General features: G+C 39.9%; 1 protein-coding gene across 2 annotated transcripts in view; it reads right to left on the reverse strand.

The window, feature by feature from the left end:
- Positions 1-21,076, reverse strand: part of DSCAM (DS cell adhesion molecule) — a 401,510-nt gene that overhangs the window by 97,235 nt on the left and 283,199 nt on the right. For both annotated transcript variants that reach the window (XM_075518956.1, XM_075518964.1), the window contains exons 10-14: positions 20,466-20,662; positions 17,280-17,376; positions 15,709-15,837; positions 10,006-10,173; positions 6,002-6,072 (exon numbers count right to left, since the gene is read on the reverse strand). In XM_075518956.1, the coding sequence (XP_075375071.1) occupies positions 6,002-6,072; positions 10,006-10,173; positions 15,709-15,837; positions 17,280-17,376; positions 20,466-20,662 (662 nt within the window). The remainder of the gene's footprint in view (positions 1-6,001; positions 6,073-10,005; positions 10,174-15,708; positions 15,838-17,279; positions 17,377-20,465; positions 20,663-21,076) is intronic.

Raw genomic sequence — 21,076 nt, forward strand, 5'->3', positions numbered from 1 at the left:
ATCCTCCAAACCTCTTTCAAATTCCCACCAGATGCCCACAAGCTCATCTGTTCCACTGACCCATAAAAAAGGTCTTTGTGACGCCGTTTATCGGCAATGAGTTAAACCAGCAGAGGCAGCGATGTCTGTTGTTACTATATCCCATTAAATCTACTGAGGAACACATTCTCAAGAAGAATACTCTTTTCTGCCACAGGATCTATCTGTTTCAGCGAGTTAATAGTCCACTGGACTAAAGTCTCACTGGAGCTAATAAAACCAGCGTGGGATTTGCCTTTCATCCACTACCAACAAATCATTGCTCTGCAAAAACCAGCACCCTCTCCATATTTAAAATGTATCACTGGCTGGATCTGACTGATTGAATTACCTCTTCAGATGCCTTATTTTTTTGCTCCCTCCTGCCTTCAGAAACAGAAACAAAACTTGAAGCAAGGATATAATTTCCACTGTAGTACTTCAGTTCCTCTGGTACCAATAAGCTCTCTGCAAGCGCAGTGCTGTCCCTTCAGACGTAGATGACTGAATTAGGAGATTCAGGTCTTGAGCGCCTTGTAAGGCACACTGCAGGGATTAGAACTGTCTTTTTGGAATCTAACAGTATAATTGTTTCCTGTTTGAATATTTCTGTATTTTGTTGTCAAAAAAACCCCAGCTTCTTTAGAAACATGTAGGTCTTTTATTATCAAAACTCTTTGTTTGCAAGTGTGTTACCTATTCTGAACAACTGCATGGCTTCGTGATCTTTAAATGATTGCAAAAGGTGGGTTTTTTTAAGCTGGACAGTGGGGTGGAAACTAAGGTCAGATTTTTTTTTTTGTTTGAGATTGAGATATCTTCATAAGATAATGTTGTTTCATTAATTCTGAGAAGAAAACAACTTTATCACATTTAAATAATTAAATATTTCACCATGAATTGTTTCATTAGTTGAAGGATTTCAAATTCTATTACTAGCCATAGCATTTTGCATAGGTCCTACATTTTTATAGGCATTGTCAGTGTTGATGAGAAGGGGCAAAAAGACTGAACTAACATAATCTAAACATTTCAAATTGACTAAAGGACAAATGGTTTGCACAAAGCAGCAGACAAGTCAAACAAGTGTTATTACAGGGAGGACTGCTTTCAGACAACGTTGCAGGTCACTGTCTCTTTTTTAAATGTGTATCAGTGTGGAGGCACCAGTTCAATCATGTCAGGACATCAGTTCTCTCCATCAGTGTTGGATTCCATCACAGCTTGTCAAATCCTCAACAGGCTGCGTGGAGATTTCTTGTCTCAAACATTAATATGCACACTGTTGCACATCTCAAGATCTAAAGCCTCTCCCAGTTAAGAGCTGCAGCTGGAACATTCCCATGAATTACCACGGGTGGCTTTTGAAGAAAAGTTGTTAAAACAAACACACATTGCACATTGAAATCACAAGCAACGTGCATAAAACACATACACCACATAATGTAGTGCATTTATTGTTTTGTGAATGGCATACACAGCCTACTGTCACATACAGCACACATTAAGATGCTGTGTATACGTACACTATATATCATAAGGCATGCACTGTATACCAAGAAAAAGCGAGCATTCACGTTGTACATAATAGATTACAGAAACATATAGCACATATATTGGAACACATATATCATACTGTAAAATAGATGGCACATAATGATAAAACTGAATCATACATTTACTACACATTGAAATGTTCTCAGAGCAGGACTATAGCCAGAATAGCCTCTTCACTGGGAATTCTGCAATTATATACTTTCTCATTTTGAATTGGAATAAAATGGCAAATTTTGCAGTTTTCATGAAATATCTTTATACTTGGTTTAGGTCAAGGAAATTTTTTCTTTAAATAAAATACCAACATTTTACTCCTTTATTTTTTTCCACTTTGAAACATTATACAATATAAAACAAGCTCAAAGTCACTTCAGAACAAAGCATTGAAATGTTCTGCTCTGCAAAACTTCAAATGTTCCTTGTTAGTACTATCAAAATGCTTCATTTTGGATTGACTTTTTGCACAAATAAATCATATTTGATATATATGTCTTCTTGCGTATAGATGCATTTTTTTCGGTAGAAAATTCAGTGAAGCAACATTTGTCCATGACTAAGTGTTCATGGGGAAAAATATTGTTAACCTTGTCAGTAGTCGTAGAACATTATGAAAAAGTAAGTTTCAGTCCATGATCTTACTGCTTATTTCATAAAATCCAATATTTGTAAAATAGAGTATCAATGACTTTTGTAAAGTATGCCATTTTATAGTTGTGTGCATATGTATATGCATAAAGAGGAAAAGGAATATTTCCCATGTCTAAATTTAATGGGTTCATTTACCTTGTAAAGTAGTACAAGAAAAAATAATTTTTCATGCTCTTTTCTAAATGAGAATTCCTGTTTCATTCCCATTCTCACTGCATCATTTTAAACTACCAGAAAATGCTGAGTATTATTTAAAAATTCAATCTGAAACCCAGTGTTCTATGTGGACACATAGAAATGGGATTAACTAGATCATAGACCTATAAAACTTTGCTTAACTAGTTTTATAGTTAAGCAAAACTGGTTACTTTTTGCTTAACTGGGCAAACTTTAAAGGAAGATTAATGACTGTAGCAAGCTACAGAAATAGAACTTAATACAAGATGAAAGATAATTGATGTGTTATTCTTTGCTCCTTTTGCTGTTACTGACACTGTCTGTATTTAAATGAGGTTTGCCAACTTTAAATAAAACTATGGTTCTCAACACAATCCCTTTTGTATAATGTCATCATAGGTTTTCATGGCAAAAGCTCCACATGCCTCCAAAATAAAAATGACCAGGTTATTACTGGGTTTATTTTCTTCCTTTTTTGCTTCCATGACAATACAGGATTGATCTCATGGGGTGTTTCTTTGTTCTTAAGTACCTTGTATTGCACAATGCAATGAGTGCCTTCTGCACAGCAGTGCATTTTAGGGACCTACCCAAAAGTCAGGATTCAGCATGGGACCGAACTATAGTATGTCTGTGGGACCGTCTTAAAGTACCTTGTTGAGTAATGGACTAAAACTGCTCTGGCCAGGAGAAAACTGCAATAATTCAAGGGAAGTGAATGGCTCACTCCTGGTTTGCGACTTCTTAATTAGGGGGACTTCTTAATCACCTGTTACAAATTGTCACTCAGGAAATAATTCTTCCAGTAAAGGTAAGACTATGCAAGCACTAACCTTTCAGTAAGGCAGCTCCGTGACTTCACCTTTGTTTGCAAAGGAGCTTCAAAGTCAAGGAAAACAATTAGGTTTCAACTACATCCAGCACCACAGAGAAACTTTGCACCCATCAGATGAGCTAACCTACCAGCAGATACAGGAATGACTGAAAATCAAGGCACAGTTTTCAAGCTGAGCACACAGGGGCTTGACAGCACAAAGACCTCACTGAGCAGAATTTCATTGAAGTGCCAGCGGTGCCTTTTGCTGTCCATCCTTTCAGGGGCAGACCTCTAGAGTTTCTGCTGCTTGCAAAACAGCACCCCACGGGGTCTTGTGGCATGATGGGGCCATAGGCTACCTCTGGCTAGAGCCAGCAGTGCCTTCCTAGCACTTTGCTAGAGGACAAGCTACCAGGAGCATCTCACTGCCACAGTGCCTCTCGTGCTGCTTGACCATGTCAGATACTGCTGGTCTATAAATTAAAATATTGAACAGATTTAACAAAGACTGGGTCTATGGGAATAATATCTTAAAGGTTCACAGGAGACTGGGTATTCATTGGAGACTGGGGGTACAGTCGGGTAGTGCAGTCCACAGCAAACTCCAAACATCTAGCCAGCATCTGCACAGTGCGTGGCACCAGGTTCACCAGGATGCACAGCTCTGGGAGCATGGACCCACCTTTCCTGGTCTGGATATATGCTGCATGGGTACAAGCAGACATTTCCAAGGTCACAGGCAGCTCACACCTTAAGCTAACTCCAATTGTGAAAAACAACCTCTATGCTCAGCTCACGCGACTTGCCAGGGCAATGTGACTATTTTGTTATATTAGATACTGATCATTACTCAACAAGTATTCACAAATCAAATTCCAAACATGATCTTGAGAATACAGCTCCAACTATTCTTTTGACATGCTTCTACTCCCCAGACAATACCTGGAGATCAGGACACTAAGTTGCACCTGAAGTGGCCTGGAAATACAAATTGAATCATATTTTAGACAATGTTATTGAAATGTAGGCGTGGAAATTTTTTTTGTCCTGTAGCTGCCTGCACACATCTGCATCTATAAAATTTAACAGCAAATCTTCAGAATCGCAAATGGCAGCTATAAACTCCAGCAGCGAACCAATGGTGCCTATCTTTTCTTGTTGCTTTTGAAAATATCCCCCAAAGTGAACTTTAAAAAAGCAAGCAAAGCCTTTCAATCTGCCTAGCCATAAATCCATAAAAACAAGTTCATGCATAGAAGCTTGGAGGTTGTAGGTGACTAGATCCGATGGCAGTCACACTTCTTGAGTGCTTTAAAAAAAACCCAACCCATTAAGCTTTTATTTCAGTTGTTGAGAATCACTATACACTCTGCATTGCTTCAATAGCTGCTTCCTTTGCTCTACTGACTGTGTGCCGCATTTCAATCCATGCTTCATGTATGTTTTTTATAAATACATTGTTGTGTTTCACTTCAGCCATCACATAAACCTGTGGCTAGTGATCACAAGCCTTGGTTTTTGAAAACCATTTGATGAAAACCAACACTGATATAAGTTTAAGATGTGGATGAGGTCCAAGAATCAGCACTGTCTTTGTGACCTGTGCATAAGAGGTCTGATAAAGACTACTGCTTTTGAGGCTTAATACTGAAATGCCTCATCAAAACAGAATTTTTAATCTACCATTTTTAAACCACCATTGAACTACTAAAAAAATCTTGACAGTTGAGGTCCCTCTGTACTAGTTTGACATCTCAGTAGTTATATGTCCACCTGCACTGTATGGAGATCATGCACTACAGAAACCTGTCTTTTCAGGAACCAACTCAAAACTAACACAGGATCGTGCTGGTTATTTATTGTATAAATAAAAAAAAAAAAGCAGCCTATAGTTATTTATATGGTCAATAAGCAGCAGCTCACTGTTACTATCCTGACTTTCTGGATGGTCCATATCATGCTGCAAAATACACATTATCCACATTTGCAGGAGTAATTAACATCACTACAGAAATTGAAGACTATTATGCCACCATCCTACTCCAACACTCAATACTACATATTTCAGAATAACCATATGGAATTATCAACACAATTTGGAAACTGCCATTCATATTGAGATTACACATTGTAATTACATAGCTTTATTCTGTCCGCTAAAATGTACAAGCAGTATATAGCACAAAACCATTTAAAACATGGTTTAAGTACTTCTGATACCATACCGAAAGCATTTAAAACATTCTGTGGTTGTCAAAACACCAGGCAAAAACTAGAAAAAATGAATTGAATCACAAGACATGCCAGATTTTCAAATAATATCAGTTGCTGATATTTTTAAGTCAGTTGCTCTGATTCATCAGTTCTCATGGACACTATATTGCTCTCTCTGTGCAGACATGCCTTCAGTAAGGCTCTGTCCCAAAGTCCATTGCAATGGGAAAAAAACTTCCATTGGCTCCAATGGTTTGGGGAGATTTTGCCCAAAACCACAGTGAAATTCTGTGAGTGCTCATTTTCCAAGCACATAACCTTACCTCTGAAATTGGAAGGCAGTAGGAAACATTATTGTCATCAGTACAGGCAAGCGGCTGCTCCTATTACTCTCCAATGGAAGGTTCTTTCTTTGCATAATGCACCAGAGATTTGTCAGCAAAGCTACCTGCAAGGTCTCTCCCAAATAAAATAACTGATCCACAATTGTTATAATACTCCCATCAATGGAATCTCTTTGAATGCACCAAAATACTGTCAGAGTCTGTATTCTTGGCTGTGTGTATTTACCTTCCAGGTGACCCTAATGCTTTGTGAAGTTATAGGCTCAAGTTGGACATCCTGAGGTGGACCATCAGGAGCTGCAAAGAGAGGAGAGATGGATCAAAACTGGCCCTCACAGCACACAGAATTCAGCACTTCACATGGTATGTCACCCACTTAACACACCAGCATCACAAAGATTTGGACTGAGTCAATGTCATATGGGAAACTGAAGATACCACTTCATCAAACAAAACCAGAGCCTAGCATCTTCCGCATTCAGGTGTCATCTCTGGCCAACAGTGAAATACAACACATGCCAAAACTTAGCAACCTGGCAAATAAAATAAGAGTGAACAGTAGTGACTTTTCTTTTTTAGTGATATGCTCACAATGCTGTTTCTGTTTTGTAAATAGGCAAGACATATTTTCAGCAGTCAGAACCCTGTAGGTGATAGAAAGGCAGCAGAACCCATTGGAAGCAGGTGAGACAGGAGCTCCTCAGCTGGCCTTCATCAGGTCACAAACTTTCCAGTGGGATCCCCTTTGTTCATGAGAGCTTGAGCACATTCAGTCAAATATCAAACATTTTATACACAAAAACCTGCACACTTTACCCTTTCCCACTCCCCAGTGTAAGTATCCCAGCCTGGAAATCAGGCAAAAAATAACTGCCAGATGGAAAAAGCTGCAGCCCCTGCCTGAGTCTATTTGCCTGTACTATCGATGTGCTGCCAAGGGTGTGCATGATGCTTTAAAGGCAAATGAAAAAAGAGGATCCTGAGTCTAGAAGAACCTACTTGTCAGCTGGGCAGCTACAAAGCAGATCAAGAATTGGCTGGGATTGAATGGAGAGGTGTGAAGTAAATTGCTTGCTCAGCAAGGTAAATCATTGTAAAAGAAAGATCTGAAGAAACGAATGGAGTCATCTCGAGCTGCTGTAGAGGATTCCCTTGATGCAGAATATGGCCTCAGTAAAAGGTATTAATTTAAGTTTAATAGCATGACAAAGGAAGTAAAGCAATAAAAAGGGTGAGATGGGGCTGTTAGAGGTGGGGCAGCAGTAAATGACAGCTGTGGTGAAAGGAACCAGAACATTTTGCTTTAACTGATGAAAGCAGAGACCCAGAATACAGCCTGTAATATGTTTAGGTTATTAAATATGCCCTATTCTGTGCCATTCTTGACTGTCTTTCATATGGGAAATTTCCAAGGGTTGAAAGAACTTTATTTCCATTCCCCTTGCATTAATGTACAGGAAGGGGAAGAGGAAAAAGTCCACTGGCAAAAATGAGGTCTCTCTGAATTTTTTGAATCCTGTCCTTGATACTGTCCCCCTGCTGACAAACATGAATGCCATTTCTCCGGGTATATTATAATGTAGTGGAATTTGAGCAAAGCATTTGATCCTAAAAATGGGTTTTAAAAGGTGCTCCTTAAAATCTTGACTTTTCCTTGAAAGACCCCAAATATTTTTACAGACCCGAGTAGTTAACTGTTCCTGGTATACCATGGTGAAATGTTAAATAAGAAGTCATTTATTTTACATACTTAATGTCATGCAGAGTTTGTGACAAAGACATAAAGAAAACCCAGATATCCCAGCTTCCTCTGTTGATTTCAGTATTAAACAACAGCCATAATGCTTTTGTTTTTCTGACAAGCATTAGTGCAAGTGTGTACTTACAGTATATTTTCCAACACAGGAGCTAAATGTGGTTGTATGGAGGGAAAGATGTGGTCTGTAAGCTTTGAAATCATGTCATTCTTGACTATCCTTTTGCCACAGAGACCCTTTACAGTTTGCTTTCTAATAGCTAGTGCTAGTCGACTCAGGTCACTGTAATATGTGATACACAATCTGCACCCCCTTGGCAATAGCATGGTTTCAGTTGTTCAGTTTTTATATCGTCTTTCTTGGATCTTTATTTTGCTCCCTTCTCATTACCTTCTCTCTCATTCCCTGCACCCATGCTGTTCTCCATTTCCTATTGTAAAAGCAGAGAACAGAAGTAAACAGTGATCAAAACCTGATGCTCCTGTACATTGCACACCACCTGAAATCAAAACCCATCACATACTCTGCCTAAGCCTGACCTCCTCTCTTCCAGTTGTTCCCTAGGTAGATCAGTGACTTTTGAATACAGTTCCACACTGCTGGTCTTTTTCTCCAAATAGACGGCTCCTTAAAAGACAGCGACAAAAGGATCAATTATTCTGAAACTTGGTTACAAAGAACTGTATAAAACATGATGTTAAGGTTCCACCCTGTTCATAGGGAAGCTGTTTTTTTATTTCAAGGCCAGCTGCTGATCCTGACAACTTAATTATCAGTCAGGAAAAACTCAGCAAGTAAGAAATATTCCAAGCATGGGTGAATAAAAGAGAATGAGAGAGTAGATCCAAGACCCACCCCTCTACTTTGATGTATACACACAAGGAAGGATGGGCATTTTGGGGATACAGATGGTGCTTGCCAGAAGAATGGATAGGCTGTCTTCTCTAGTCATTTCACATTTTCACTGAACAAAGGAAGAGAAAAACCCTGATCAAATGATAAATATTTTGGAAATAAACTATTAACTGATAGGAAGGCTATTCACTGAAGGCTTGTAAAAATGTGAACACTCTTCATTCCTTTCCTTCCACTAGGGTGAAAAAGACACCTGGTGAAAAAAGAAATGCAGCTCATGTTGCTTCCTCCTTACACTGCTTTTCACTGTGAGCCCTTGTGTCCTGTTCTTATTCAAAAAGTCCCTTGGAACCAAAAGCACGTTCTCCTGACAAGGGGTATATTTTCACTGTAGTAAATTCACCCACAGAGAAAATGAGTAGGAATTACACAGTTGTATTCATAACAGCTGAACTGAAAAACCATCACCGAGCATTTAAAGTCTAGACCAACACGAATCTTGAAAAAGAAGTAGGGTTTTCACTGCCAGGACACTGTCACCCAGATACTTGCATTATGGATTTCCTCTCAAAATCCCCAAAGAAGGAGGAATTGCTGACTTAGCATAAGATAACAGGAAAAATAAAATTAGCAAGATAAAAATGTGTTTTCAAATACAAATGAACAAGCTCCTGTCTGGTCAAGACTTTTCAGAGTAACTCCACCCAGTTTCATGGCTAAGGGTGTTGAAGCTTCTTGGGTTACTCTCAGCTGTACACCTTTGTACATTGTATATAATTGCAAGTATACCTGGAAGAAGTATTTATGGCCATTCAGCATTTTCATTCCTAACTGCTGAAACAGAGAGCTGTAGCCCTGTGTTTTTCACCCATAAGTCTTTTCCAATGTCACATGTAACATGTAGGCCTTGGGATGTGGTAGCATGCACAAGGCTGTGCTGTCCTTATCCATCTGCCAGTTCTGCTAGCCCTGAGAAATAAAAATAAGACGGCACTGGAAGGCAGCAATTCAAGTGCACAAAAGAGTGGCTCCAGCCGTCAAAGTGAAAATGCCCGCATAGCCCTCCTGGTGCAGAAACCTGTAGCAATGTAGAAGAATACATAACAACAAAGAACAGGGGGTGACACTAACTAATGACAGCCAACTGACTTACACAGTGATCAGAAAACGAAATGGTGGCTGGGGTGGCGGATGGAAGACCAAAGGAAGATATGATTCATGTAGATCAATGTTCTCAAATGGGGGTAGCTTAAATTAGTTACCTATACTAATACCTAGGCATCTAAGGAAAGCCACAAGACCCACAGGGGAGGAATCGCCACTAAAAATAGGATGTTGTTGAATGAGTTGCCTAATTGTAGATATAGGTGTGCCATTTCCAGTACCTCAGCTTGAAAATTTGGAGCACAATGTCTCCTTTGACCACTAGATGCCACTGAACGGCTTTAATTACAGGCCTGTACGATGAAGTTGCAGAAGTCACAATGTTTTATGGGAACAATTCAATATTTCTTTCAATGCAGCTGCAGCAACATAAGCAGCATTTCTAGTAAAGATTCCTCATGTCAAGGAGCAATAATTCCCAGCGCGATTTAGATGCTACAAAACCAGAGCGTACCTGCTTCATCGGTAGTGATGGTGAGCTCATTGCTGGCCTCACTCTTGCCGATGCGATTCTTGGCATACATGCGAATGTTGTAAGTTGAGGAAGGGTGAAGGTCAATGATAGTGGCTTGGTTTAGCTGAGGGGAAACATCTTTGGTTCTCTGAACAGAATCCCAAGAGTCTATTTAATAAGAGATTAAAATAAAACAGACAAATAAAAGATATGTTAACATTGCTAACACAAGCATGCAGTTAAACCGTCTCACAGAGCGGGATACTGCCATTGCTGAATTAACCCAGATAACGCCTGCTGCTACGAGCAAATCGAGTGATCACCTTCCTTGACAGCACTCCCAACTGCTCCAAGCATGGTGCTATGAATAATGGGATCTCGGCCCTGGGGTCACCAGTAAATCTGAGGAAATAGTTACTTCTTTGCCTTTTTTTGAGGGGGTGGTGAGAGCAGCAAATATTCCCCAGCTTTGTGTGCGTGCCTGTGTGTGTACATATTGGTTTTTTACCATTGCTACATTGGAACAACTATGAAAAAGATGGGAGCTGCTGTCTCACAGGAATCCTCACCCAGAGAGAAGGTTGGTTGTGCTCCAAAAAGGGGGACAAGGGAGTTGATAAACAGGAATGGAGGGCTCTGAGACTAGCAGAGATCAGGCAGAAAGTTTGATCCCAAATTCCAGGAGCTCAGACCATAGGTGAACAGTGAGCACGAGCTTGGAGTACATAGACATGGGGGTCAGCACCCTCCAGGACTGATCCTATTTCCCTGACTTGTGTTAGGAAGCAGGAGCAGTTTAATACAAGGGGAATGTAGAACTCTCTTAGCTGTTTGCATATATCTGTAAAAGAAGGAGCACATTATTATTATTCGTGCTTACTATTAATCTGCCTGTTACGTTTTTAATAAATTCTCCAGACATATAATAGGAAAAAGGATGGAAACTGGCTAAACACAGTAACCCCTCCTTTTCATCCAAGCATTCAATTGCTGCAAACAAAATAATAGAATCTATCTGTTTAAAGCATCTTGATGTCTTTTATGAGTTGCCATCCTTCATTTCTTTCTTACTGCAGGCGATGTTCCTCCTTTAACCTCTGCAGCATCCTATAGGGGATGTCACTGGAGGCTCCACAGGAGTGTTTTACAGTATGGGTCCCTGTAGGCAGGATCGCAGAAAGCTCACCAGATAAGAAAGACTAGTTTAAAAATAGAAAGCTCACTCAGATACAAAATACTTGCACATACTGTGTAAATTCTTTTATATGAGCTTGCTAGAAGATGCACGAGTTGTCACAATGACATTTGCAGCTTTGCTGGTTACAAGGCCTGTTTGCTTGTCCGTCTGGCTTCATTTACCCAGAAAACATTTAGGAATCAGACATTTAAGTGCTAAACAAATTCACTTGAATATGTTTTTCCTTGGTAACTGAGTTTGTCACAGCTTCCTCTGTAGGATACTTTCAGAAGCTGTAGAGGAGTTACCTGCACACAATGCTGCTACAGCTTGCTTTCAGTTTGCTACAACTTCACAGAATTTCTTAAACTTTACAGAATTTTAACCAGCAGTTACACTCCATTGTGTTAAATGTTAGCACAGAAGGAGACTCTGTCTGTTCCAGTGTATCATGCCAACAGGAAAGGAATTTTAAAAAAAGACCTGCTTGGTATGGAGAATGTGTTAAATTTCCCTTGAGGATAGTAAGAATTTATTGTAATATAGTCTGTATGTTATCAAGTTGTTTAAGTTTTCACTTGGTTGTTTGAATAACCTCTGAGTGGTAGGACTCTGTAGTACATATTAGCTGCTGAAATCAAATAAGCAAATTTGAAAAATTCTTGTGACTCTTAGTAGATTAAGTAATGACACACCATGGAGAAAGAGAGATGAAAACTCACAGCCTTCTGTACTTCTAAACATAGGTTTCCAGTGTTTATTTATGACTAATGCATGGACTTCAGGAGTATTTTTTGATACATCTATCCCCTTTTTGAAGAGTAAAGTAAACCAACAAAAACAAGCCCTCCAAACCGAGTCAGTCCAGGGAGAAGTTAATCAATTTCTTGCCAAAACTGTTTTCAGTTTTGAAAAATGTGAGTGTTAATAAGAAAAAAAGAAGAAAAAAAAAGTTAATTTTGTTTTCTTCTGGCAAACCCTAAAAATATTTGCTTGTGCCCATGTGGTAAGTAATTGAGTGAGGTACTAAGATTGACTACTGGCTCTTCTGGTTTTTATTGTTGTTGCAGAGTGCTCTAAAATCTACTTACCTAGAAAGACTGAAAAAGCACAGAAAACAAGCAGCAATGGGCTAGCAAAAAAAAAAAAGTGTTAAAAGAAAGTGGAATTTTTAACGTAAGCTTTATTCCACTCATAAAATGTTACACCCAGGCATTTCTCAGTGTTATATAAATGCACGCCGTCACAATCTATGAAAAAATTATTATTTTGTGAAAACCAGCACCTTTCCACCCTTTCCTGAAATAAAGACGGAAGCTTTGGGATGACTGCGGAGGACAGTTCGGGCCCGTTCGCTCGCCGAGGCTCCTCTCGGGGAAGGTCGGGGCTGCCCGCTCCCAGGCCCGGGCCGGCGCTGCCATCCGGTGGCCACTGCCGGTACTGCAGGCAGCTGCCGCGCCAGCCCGGGCGCGCCGCCGCTCCCTTGGCAGGTTTGGGGGAAACCCCCCGGCTCTGCCAAGGCATCTGAAGGATGCTCCGCTCACACGGGAGCACAAGAAAGCGCAAAGCACAGTCCTCTCCCTTCAGATCAGGACTTCAGCGGAACTGATGTTCAGTTTGCCCCTCCTTCTTGTTTTTTGTGTCATTAGGGAAAGTCAGCTTTCCCTAATGACACAGAAAATAAAAAGGATGAGGAGAGAGGCACAAAGAAGGACCCACATACCTGTTCCTACCTTCAAACCTTTTTGTACACCTCCGATGGAAAAGTCTGATGGCTGCACATCAGTGGTTTCAATGAAGGGCCAGGTCTGAGTGCCACAGGCGCACTCCTGTACAGACAGGCATTCTACCTAAGTACTGAAACAGCCTGAAATGCCGAGCTCCCACTATTCCTATTGCTCCTCCATGGCAACTGGACCCTACAGATGCCACCTACCCATGTGACAGGCAACTCCATGCTCCTTCTAGGGGGTAAGTAATGTGTCTTTTTTGTCTGATGGCACGGCAGGGGTAGATAGGATACACGAGGGCAGCACCGTATAGTGAAGTCCATGCATGGTATGTGGTCACCTGCACATTCTCTGAACCTGAAAAGTTCTGCGGTTTTCCTTCTTGAGAAGCCTAGATGATGCATCCTGCTGTAAACCCATTTCTGAGTCCTCAGGGTAAGCAACGTAGGTGGAAAATTCTCATTAAACACAACTGTGCAGCTTACAGCTTTACTTTGGCCTTGGCAGGATGTTCCCTGAGCTTACCATCTGGATTGTGAATGTTTTACCTAAGTGAATGTTTTACCTAAGTTTTCATCTGTCCCTTTAATATCTGGAAACTGTGAGAAGTTTTCTTAATTCCCTTTTCTTTGTTCTAACTTCCCCCCAACTACCCTGTGCAAGTTCTTCAGGAACCATCTTTGGTGTTTCATCTTCTTGATGATTTAATAAATGACAAAAATCGTATGCAAGAATTCGAAAACCTGATCCTAGTTTCTCCAAACATTCAGCCTCAGATTCTAAAACAATGACGTTTCTGTTGTTTGCAGTGAGATAATCTGTTCTTTTTAGGACATGACCTCCAGTATTTGTCTTCATATACAGACAAGGAAATATTTTCTCCAACACCAGTTCTGCCACCTGTTATTCTTTCTTTCAATTTTTTAACCTTTATCACTATGTTGTGTCTTGATGTTTTCATCCAATCTGATGGCGCTTCATTTGCTGTCTTGCTATTGATTTATCACTGCCGTATTACAGAGACATAATTTTGCAATGCAAGTTTGCAGTGATTACCACTTAATCTTTGCCTGCATTCTGCATTATCACTTGAAAACATTGAACTAAATCTAACAAAGATGTTTTAGAGCTCTGAAGTCCCTTTCCACCACTGCTTCAATCAAAGGAAAGCAGCTCAATCTTCCTGGATGGGGTTATGCTGAGTTACATGATTCAGAAATACAAGTGATATTTAAGAGTGAGAAAGGAGCCTATCAAGCAAGAATGACTTTCAAAAACTGTTCTGGAGCAGGTGGGTGGTTGGAAAGAAAGGAAAAGAATCAAAAAGAAAACAAAGCCCAGAAACTTTTAGGTATACGTGTCCCATGAAGGCACCCTTGCCTAGTCTACATCTCCAAAGCTGTGATTCCTGACCACAGCCTCAGTGGGGAATTTTCACTTGTAATCTTTCAGGTACCATGCTCACCTGTACATTATCAATTTAATTTACAAAGCCAATGCAAAAACGGTGACTGATAATTTAACACTCTTGAAAATATTTTATCTAGTAATGAAAGCGTCACGACATTTTTGCCTAAGTAAAGCACAAAGGAAATACACAATGTAGACAAATGAAGAATAGTAAAGATGGGTAGCAGAATAATTTTTAAAAAATGGCAAATTTTAGAATTTTAGGAACGAGTACATTTTTACATCCCAGCACTAAAGGTGGAAGACTATAAATGTACTATAGTTGCTTTAATAAACAGAGTGTTTCACTAATAAGCACACATAGAGCATTCCTATTAGTGGACTACATCCCCTTACAAGTAGTGCAACAAACTCCAACATAAAATAGTACAAGATAATTTCTCAGTGTCTTTTTAACCTTACTTGAAATATGAAAACATTGTTCCATTGCAATTTCCTTTCCAGTCCCTTCTCAAATCATGACTCAGGGACAGTGCTTAACAATGTGCCTAATTTTAAGTGTGATCTTACATCACAAACATAGTTCCAATGCACCTTGAATGTTTTCAGATTTCAATAGTGAATATTTTTGAGGCTTAATACAAACAGGAACAGGAATACTTTCCTGACTTAGGGGGTTGCATTTTTTTTTAACTATTAACCTCATTCATCTTATTAGATGTTCATTGATGTGACTACATGGTGACCTAGCAGAAAGTTATCTGCTTGCATTGCCCTCCCAATATGTGCCACTGATCTTATCCTTCAGAGTATTTCCAGTATGTTACTGAAAACTCTGCGTGGTGCTTCAGCCAACTACCACACAGCTTTCTTCGTCTGGAGATTCTCATAACTACACTTTTTCACTGCTAACTTTCCAGGGAAGATGCCATGTACTTATATATCGATAGAAAATAACTTCTAGAAATCAGCACTACAGGAAAAGATAATTTGTAAAGGCAGGTATTTTTTCTATGGGGAAAAATAGAAAATGAAAAGAAAAAAAAAAATCCGAATGGAGAAAAGATAAGAACAGGGACCAAGAATCAGCTGGCAAAGCCATCATACCAGCTACCACCTAGAACGGTTTGTTTTACAACAAAATTTGTTCCCCTTACGTGTAGGTTTCTCTGGTAAAAGGGAAAAGCAGCAATTGCTAAACTTAATGACCCTACCTCAAAAAAAAAAAAAAGACAACAAATGAAGATAAATCTTACTGTGGAAGATTAAATAAACCATGGTAAAAATTTCCATCAGGCAGTTTCAATTTATGAATTCTTTTACGATACAAATTCAGTGATGAATGACTAGCAATGGGGATTACTTCAGAGGAAGATTATTTCTTACCCGACTTGTTCTTGCACTCGATATCGTAGCCGGTGATTGGGCTGTTTCCATCAAATCCCATGGTCCATCTGAGGGCAATACTGCGTGCTCTCACCTCTCGGATTTCTATTTCAGGAGGGTCGGGGGGCTCTGAGTAAACACACACACACAGTTTTAGTCAGAAGAAAGTATTCTTAACAAGATATCGTTAATGAACGTGGCACTGGCATAGCTTACGGGTGGTAAGCTCTCGGGGCATTTTCTCCAGTCACTCATTAGTACCCTGAGCCAGTTAATCACCTGCTGAAGAATACTCAACAGAGGGAGGAAAAGTCACTTTACAACTATGAGTCACTGATGTAATCCTGAATACTGACTTTCATTTAACCTTATATGCAACATAGAGTTGCATTTCCTTAAAAGCACTCCAGATTGGACTACTCATGCTAGACGAGATTTTTGCCTTGAACACCACATTTCACTGATACTTCTACAGTTTTTACACAAAAGGTGATGGTAGAAATATGAATAATAAACTTAAAAGTGCTAAATTTGGTGGTGGGTGGGAGTAAAATTTCTATCTCTTTGCGTATGTTTAAAGGTGTTCACTTAGTAACAGAATAATTTGATAACACTGTGAAATTACACTAAAGCCTCTTTCTGCCTCTGGAGTTAAGGATGTAAATAGATAGCATTTATACCCATTCTAATGCCCCTTCAAATTGTCATGGCAGTTTAAATGAGCAGTGGTGTAACTGAGAACCTGTCCCCAAACTCCACCTGAATTTTTTGACAGGGCTGCCTTAGGCATTCACTGAAATCTGCTGTTACTTGAAATCAAGAGTGGGGAGAAAGAAATTTGCAAGTCCTAAAAATTTGTTGTGTGCATGCTCAAAGGCATACAAGCACAGGAACAAGCATCGCACAGAAATAAGCAGTGGCCAGTGGCTGAGTCCTGCCCATGCTCTGCATCTCAAATACTGTCACCTCTGCCACTCCAGGACTTGCTGCTGCCTGCCCAAGTGAAACCCTGCAGGAGGGGAACCCCAGCCCCAGGCCACGTAGGTTCCTGGCGTTTGCATTGTGCAAACTGATTACAATTTATTTTGACTGATTAAACTTGAAATATTTTGTTTAAAGATCCACAGTAGGTTTAACATTTCTCTAGAGATAAAGTCAGATCACTTTTGCTTTATTTCAGACTTGGGTTTTAAGCATACTTGTTCTTTAAAAACAAATGCAACCTTCTGCCTCTCCCCCCAAAAAGTAACCTCCTCATACCCACTGTCCCTACTGAAGATGATAGTTTTATGTATCTTTAGTAGATTCTCAGCTAGTGTATTTAAGAAAAATTCTCCTTATTAATTTGTACAGATCTAGAAAGACTTGAGTTCATCCTTTATTTTGATTTACTCTGTGATGCTGGAAAATGAAAGACTGAGCATCTTAATGCGGCTCCTCATTTCTTTGACAATGAGGAATACATTTAATTAGGAATCAGAGCCTCCCTCCCCCAACAGATTTCTGAGGATGGCATACACTTACTGTACTACAATAGCTGTGTTTTTTTCCTTACGTTGTCCTCTTCCTACCTTGCACAGTGAGCTGAATTATTCCACGATCCTCCCCATAAGAATTGATGGCATGGCAGGAAAAGAAGCCAGAGTCTTCACGCACAGTTGGCAAAATCTATAGGTGGTTTGAAAAGAAGTGATTGATTGAACAGCACGCAGAGAAAATAAACCAACAGCTTTTCTGTACGGTGCAAGAAAAAATGTACAAACTGTTTTACTTGACAGTAATAAATAGATATTGCATGTTATACACATACATACATAGGCATCGTAAAGCATCTACAATACTGAGACTTATCAAAACTAGCAACACCTGGGCTGAGGAAGCAGGCTATCAGCTCTACATGTGTAGTCAGGAGTTGGAGCAGCACCTATTCCTGTAGCTTCTCATTAGGAGTCTTGTTTGCAGTTACTCACAAGTTTGCCAAGCATTTAACAGTTGGCTGAAATTTTCCATACAAAATGGTGCCTCCTGCTGCCTCCAAATTTTTCCAGTTATTTCTGAAAATAACTCAAGTGGCTGAAGTCTGTGTGGAGGAAATAAAGGTTCAAACACTGGTGGTGAACCCTGTAGTATTCAGCATGGTGCCTCATAATAAAATTTCGGGTGGTCTTTCTTTGCAATTTGTTATTTAATAACATAGAAAGTTATACATAATCTTTACGTACATGATCATAATGATATTTTTCTACAGGACCACTGCTTCATTCAACGTACAATAGGGAGAGGATTTTTTTAAATGAGCAGATATTCTGAATACCATTTTCTTCTCATTGTTCAGTGTGCTGCTCCACACTTTATTTACTGCACACAGTTCAAACTGTGCCCTGAAGACAGACTTATTCATTTTCTCCTAGCCTTTTCTGTGGCATTCACCTATGCAATACCCATTTCAGAAACATGAGTGAATTTATTTTCATAAACCCTGACATCATGAAGAGTATTACCACCATTTCGTATGGGGAATTAAGGAACCAGACATATGATAATGTTTGTGGCTGCTTGACAAGTTGCCACATATTAGCTGAGCCATGGTAACTCCACATGCTCTTTATTCCTCAGCAAAGCCAAGGTAATATGAGCACAACTCTCATTCACCACTGGTTAAGATAAATGGAGTAATTTCCCACTCGCTACAAGGATATTGGAGAGTTATCATCTGAGATGTGGTAACTTGTCAAGCTGTGTTAAGTTGCACGTGTGGCTGAGCTTTCAGATAGGAAAACAAAATTTTTCAGAGCCCAATTTGATACATCTAGGGCCTTCTTTCCCCCCCTCAGAGTCCTTAGCAATAAATAGCATTTCATGTGTTCATAACAGCTTCCATTGAGTTAAGCTGCAGCTATGAGGGCTTAGTACTTCTGCAAATCAGACCCCAAGGGCTCAAGGCAAGTACCTAGAAAACAAAGAACACACAATTATTGGCCACCTGTGAAAAGTTTGGTTTCAATGATCAGCCTTGCATCACACAGTGTCTTTCATTACTCAACCCTAATTCAACTCCAGAGAAAATCCAGTCATGCCTGACTGAGGCAGGGGTCCTGCAGAAAAAATAAAAGCTGAGTATACAACTAAAGATCACATCATCATGCAGACATGCAAAAGCACCGAGTTAAAAGCTTCAGAGATAACCTTAATCCTGACATTTTCTAGTTTTGGGGAATTTTATCTCTCTGAAGTCAAAGGTTTTGTATGTAACATACATATGGATGTAGAATGCCACTACCGTACACCACTGCTTCAGAAGAGAATTCTCCAAGCAGGTCTCCAGCCTTCCAAAAAGAAATATTGTTGTGCATCCAGGCATTATCTTATTAAAGCCAATAAGACGAATGAGGGCAGAGAGGTCTAGGGGTCTACCCTATAATTAAATATTATTTGTAACACAAATATACTAATATGAACAAAGTCACACATAGAACTTATTCTTCCTCATAGAAATCAATGACAAAGCTCCCTCAGAGAGATCAAAACCAGATTTTTTTACTGGGTATCATCCAACACAATTTTTGGCTAGTAAAGAAAGAGATATACCTTAAGAGTTACACTAGAATACAGACAATCACCAGAGAACTAAAGAATTATTTCCTTAAGCCTGGTAAAAATGTTTTTAAGAATGTGACTGCAAAATGGAAAATCAAGATTTTTGACTGAAAATCTATATGAATTTTTTAAAAATTCTTTTAGGTTTCATAAAGGCACATGTAAAAATATAAAGGAATGGACTGATAACTTGCTTATGTTGGTAAATTTTAAATTTGAGTGGAAAAAGCTGTACCCTGGTATATTGAGTGCAACATCATAGCCCCACCCATTGTAGGTGACACCAAAACAGCAGGAGTTTCCTGTGCTTCCATGGCATCTTGGGGAAACTTAAGTCCCCAAAACAGCAATGCCACTCAGGTAGCCCCTCAATCTAACCCAGGTCAGCCACTTAAGAGTTTACAAAGTCCCACATACTGATTTGTCAGGCAAGTAGAGATGCATGGTTCCCACTCCACCAGACAGCTGCCTGTCACAGAAGCAGAAGTGAAGATGCAGACTATGACCGTTTGCTAGGTGGCTCTAGTGACTTCTGCTACTGTGTACAATAAGTGCCAAATACTACTGGCAGCAGTAGATACACTACTTGCGTATCTACATGTGCCATTTCTTTCCATCTCACTTTGAATCTGATGACTAACCTGACTTTGTGAAATGCTCTGACAAGTCCCACAAAGTGAAAGGGAGGGAGAAAAAGTGCTTTAAAAAGACAGCATTTTTATCTCAAAACGGCTTAATATTTTTGGTGAAGGTAAGCCTGAAACACATCAGAGCTAGGGGTCAGATATTCACTCAGTGCTTATCAGCAGTGTACTCAAAACTGAGCTGTGCCGTCACAGGAAGGGCAGGCTAAGGCATGAGCCATGTTGCTCCTGAGACAGAAAGGATGGTGGTGGTGGTGGGGGGTGTGTGTGCAAGCCGGGCTTACTCTCTTGTTGCCTCTGGAGCATGGGAAGATGGAGACTAATTTTTCTGGGGGGTGGGATGCAGAGGTTTCCTCTACCTCCTCTTGCTGCCAGCTCTCCAGGGCTGCACCACGGGTGGAGCGAGTGGTGGGGCTCTGACCTTGTAGGGCAGAGGTAGCTGTACATCCCTATCAAAACCAAATCAGACACACTCTCACACATGTAGATGAGTCGCGGGTCACTTTGCTTTTTTACCTGCAGAGTAGAGATCACTTCATCTCCAACTTCCTTGGTGGAAACAAGGTAACGGGACATTTCAGGGTTAATGATTCGGTCTTCTTTTTCCCAGCGGACTATGATGGGTTTCTCTCCATGTGCCGTGCAGCTCATCTCCTTCTTCTGACCTTGTGTTGCCAAGGTGGTATTTGGATAGGAAGTTATCATAGCTGGAACTAAAACCAGACAAAACAAAAAAGATCATTCTTCAGTGAGCTGACTAGTCTGAATGGTTGGCCCTTCAATCTGGGTCTCATTCAGCTTCTCGATATTTGACCAGATGGCCAAAAATGCAAAAAATTATTTTACTTTCATTCCTGTGTAAGAGAATTTTCTTAAGATTGAAGATGGGCCTCAAAGGGAACTTATCAGAGAGGAGCTGGGACTGGACAGTGGGGCTGTAGGGACAAGAAGATGAGAATCCAAAGGAAGCCTGGCTCCATTTGTTTTGTTGACAACTTGTAACATAATTAAAATATTCACAGTACATAAAGGTACTGTAAGTAATAAGCATTCAGATATGGGGCCAATAAAGAACTTATAAAAATTTCTTATTCCTTCTGATGAGCTACTGTTTTATTTGCTGACAG

Source organism: Mycteria americana, chromosome 1 (assembly GCF_035582795.1).
Source record: "Mycteria americana isolate JAX WOST 10 ecotype Jacksonville Zoo and Gardens chromosome 1, USCA_MyAme_1.0, whole genome shotgun sequence".
Classification (NCBI taxonomy): domain Eukaryota; kingdom Metazoa; phylum Chordata; class Aves; order Ciconiiformes; family Ciconiidae; genus Mycteria; species Mycteria americana.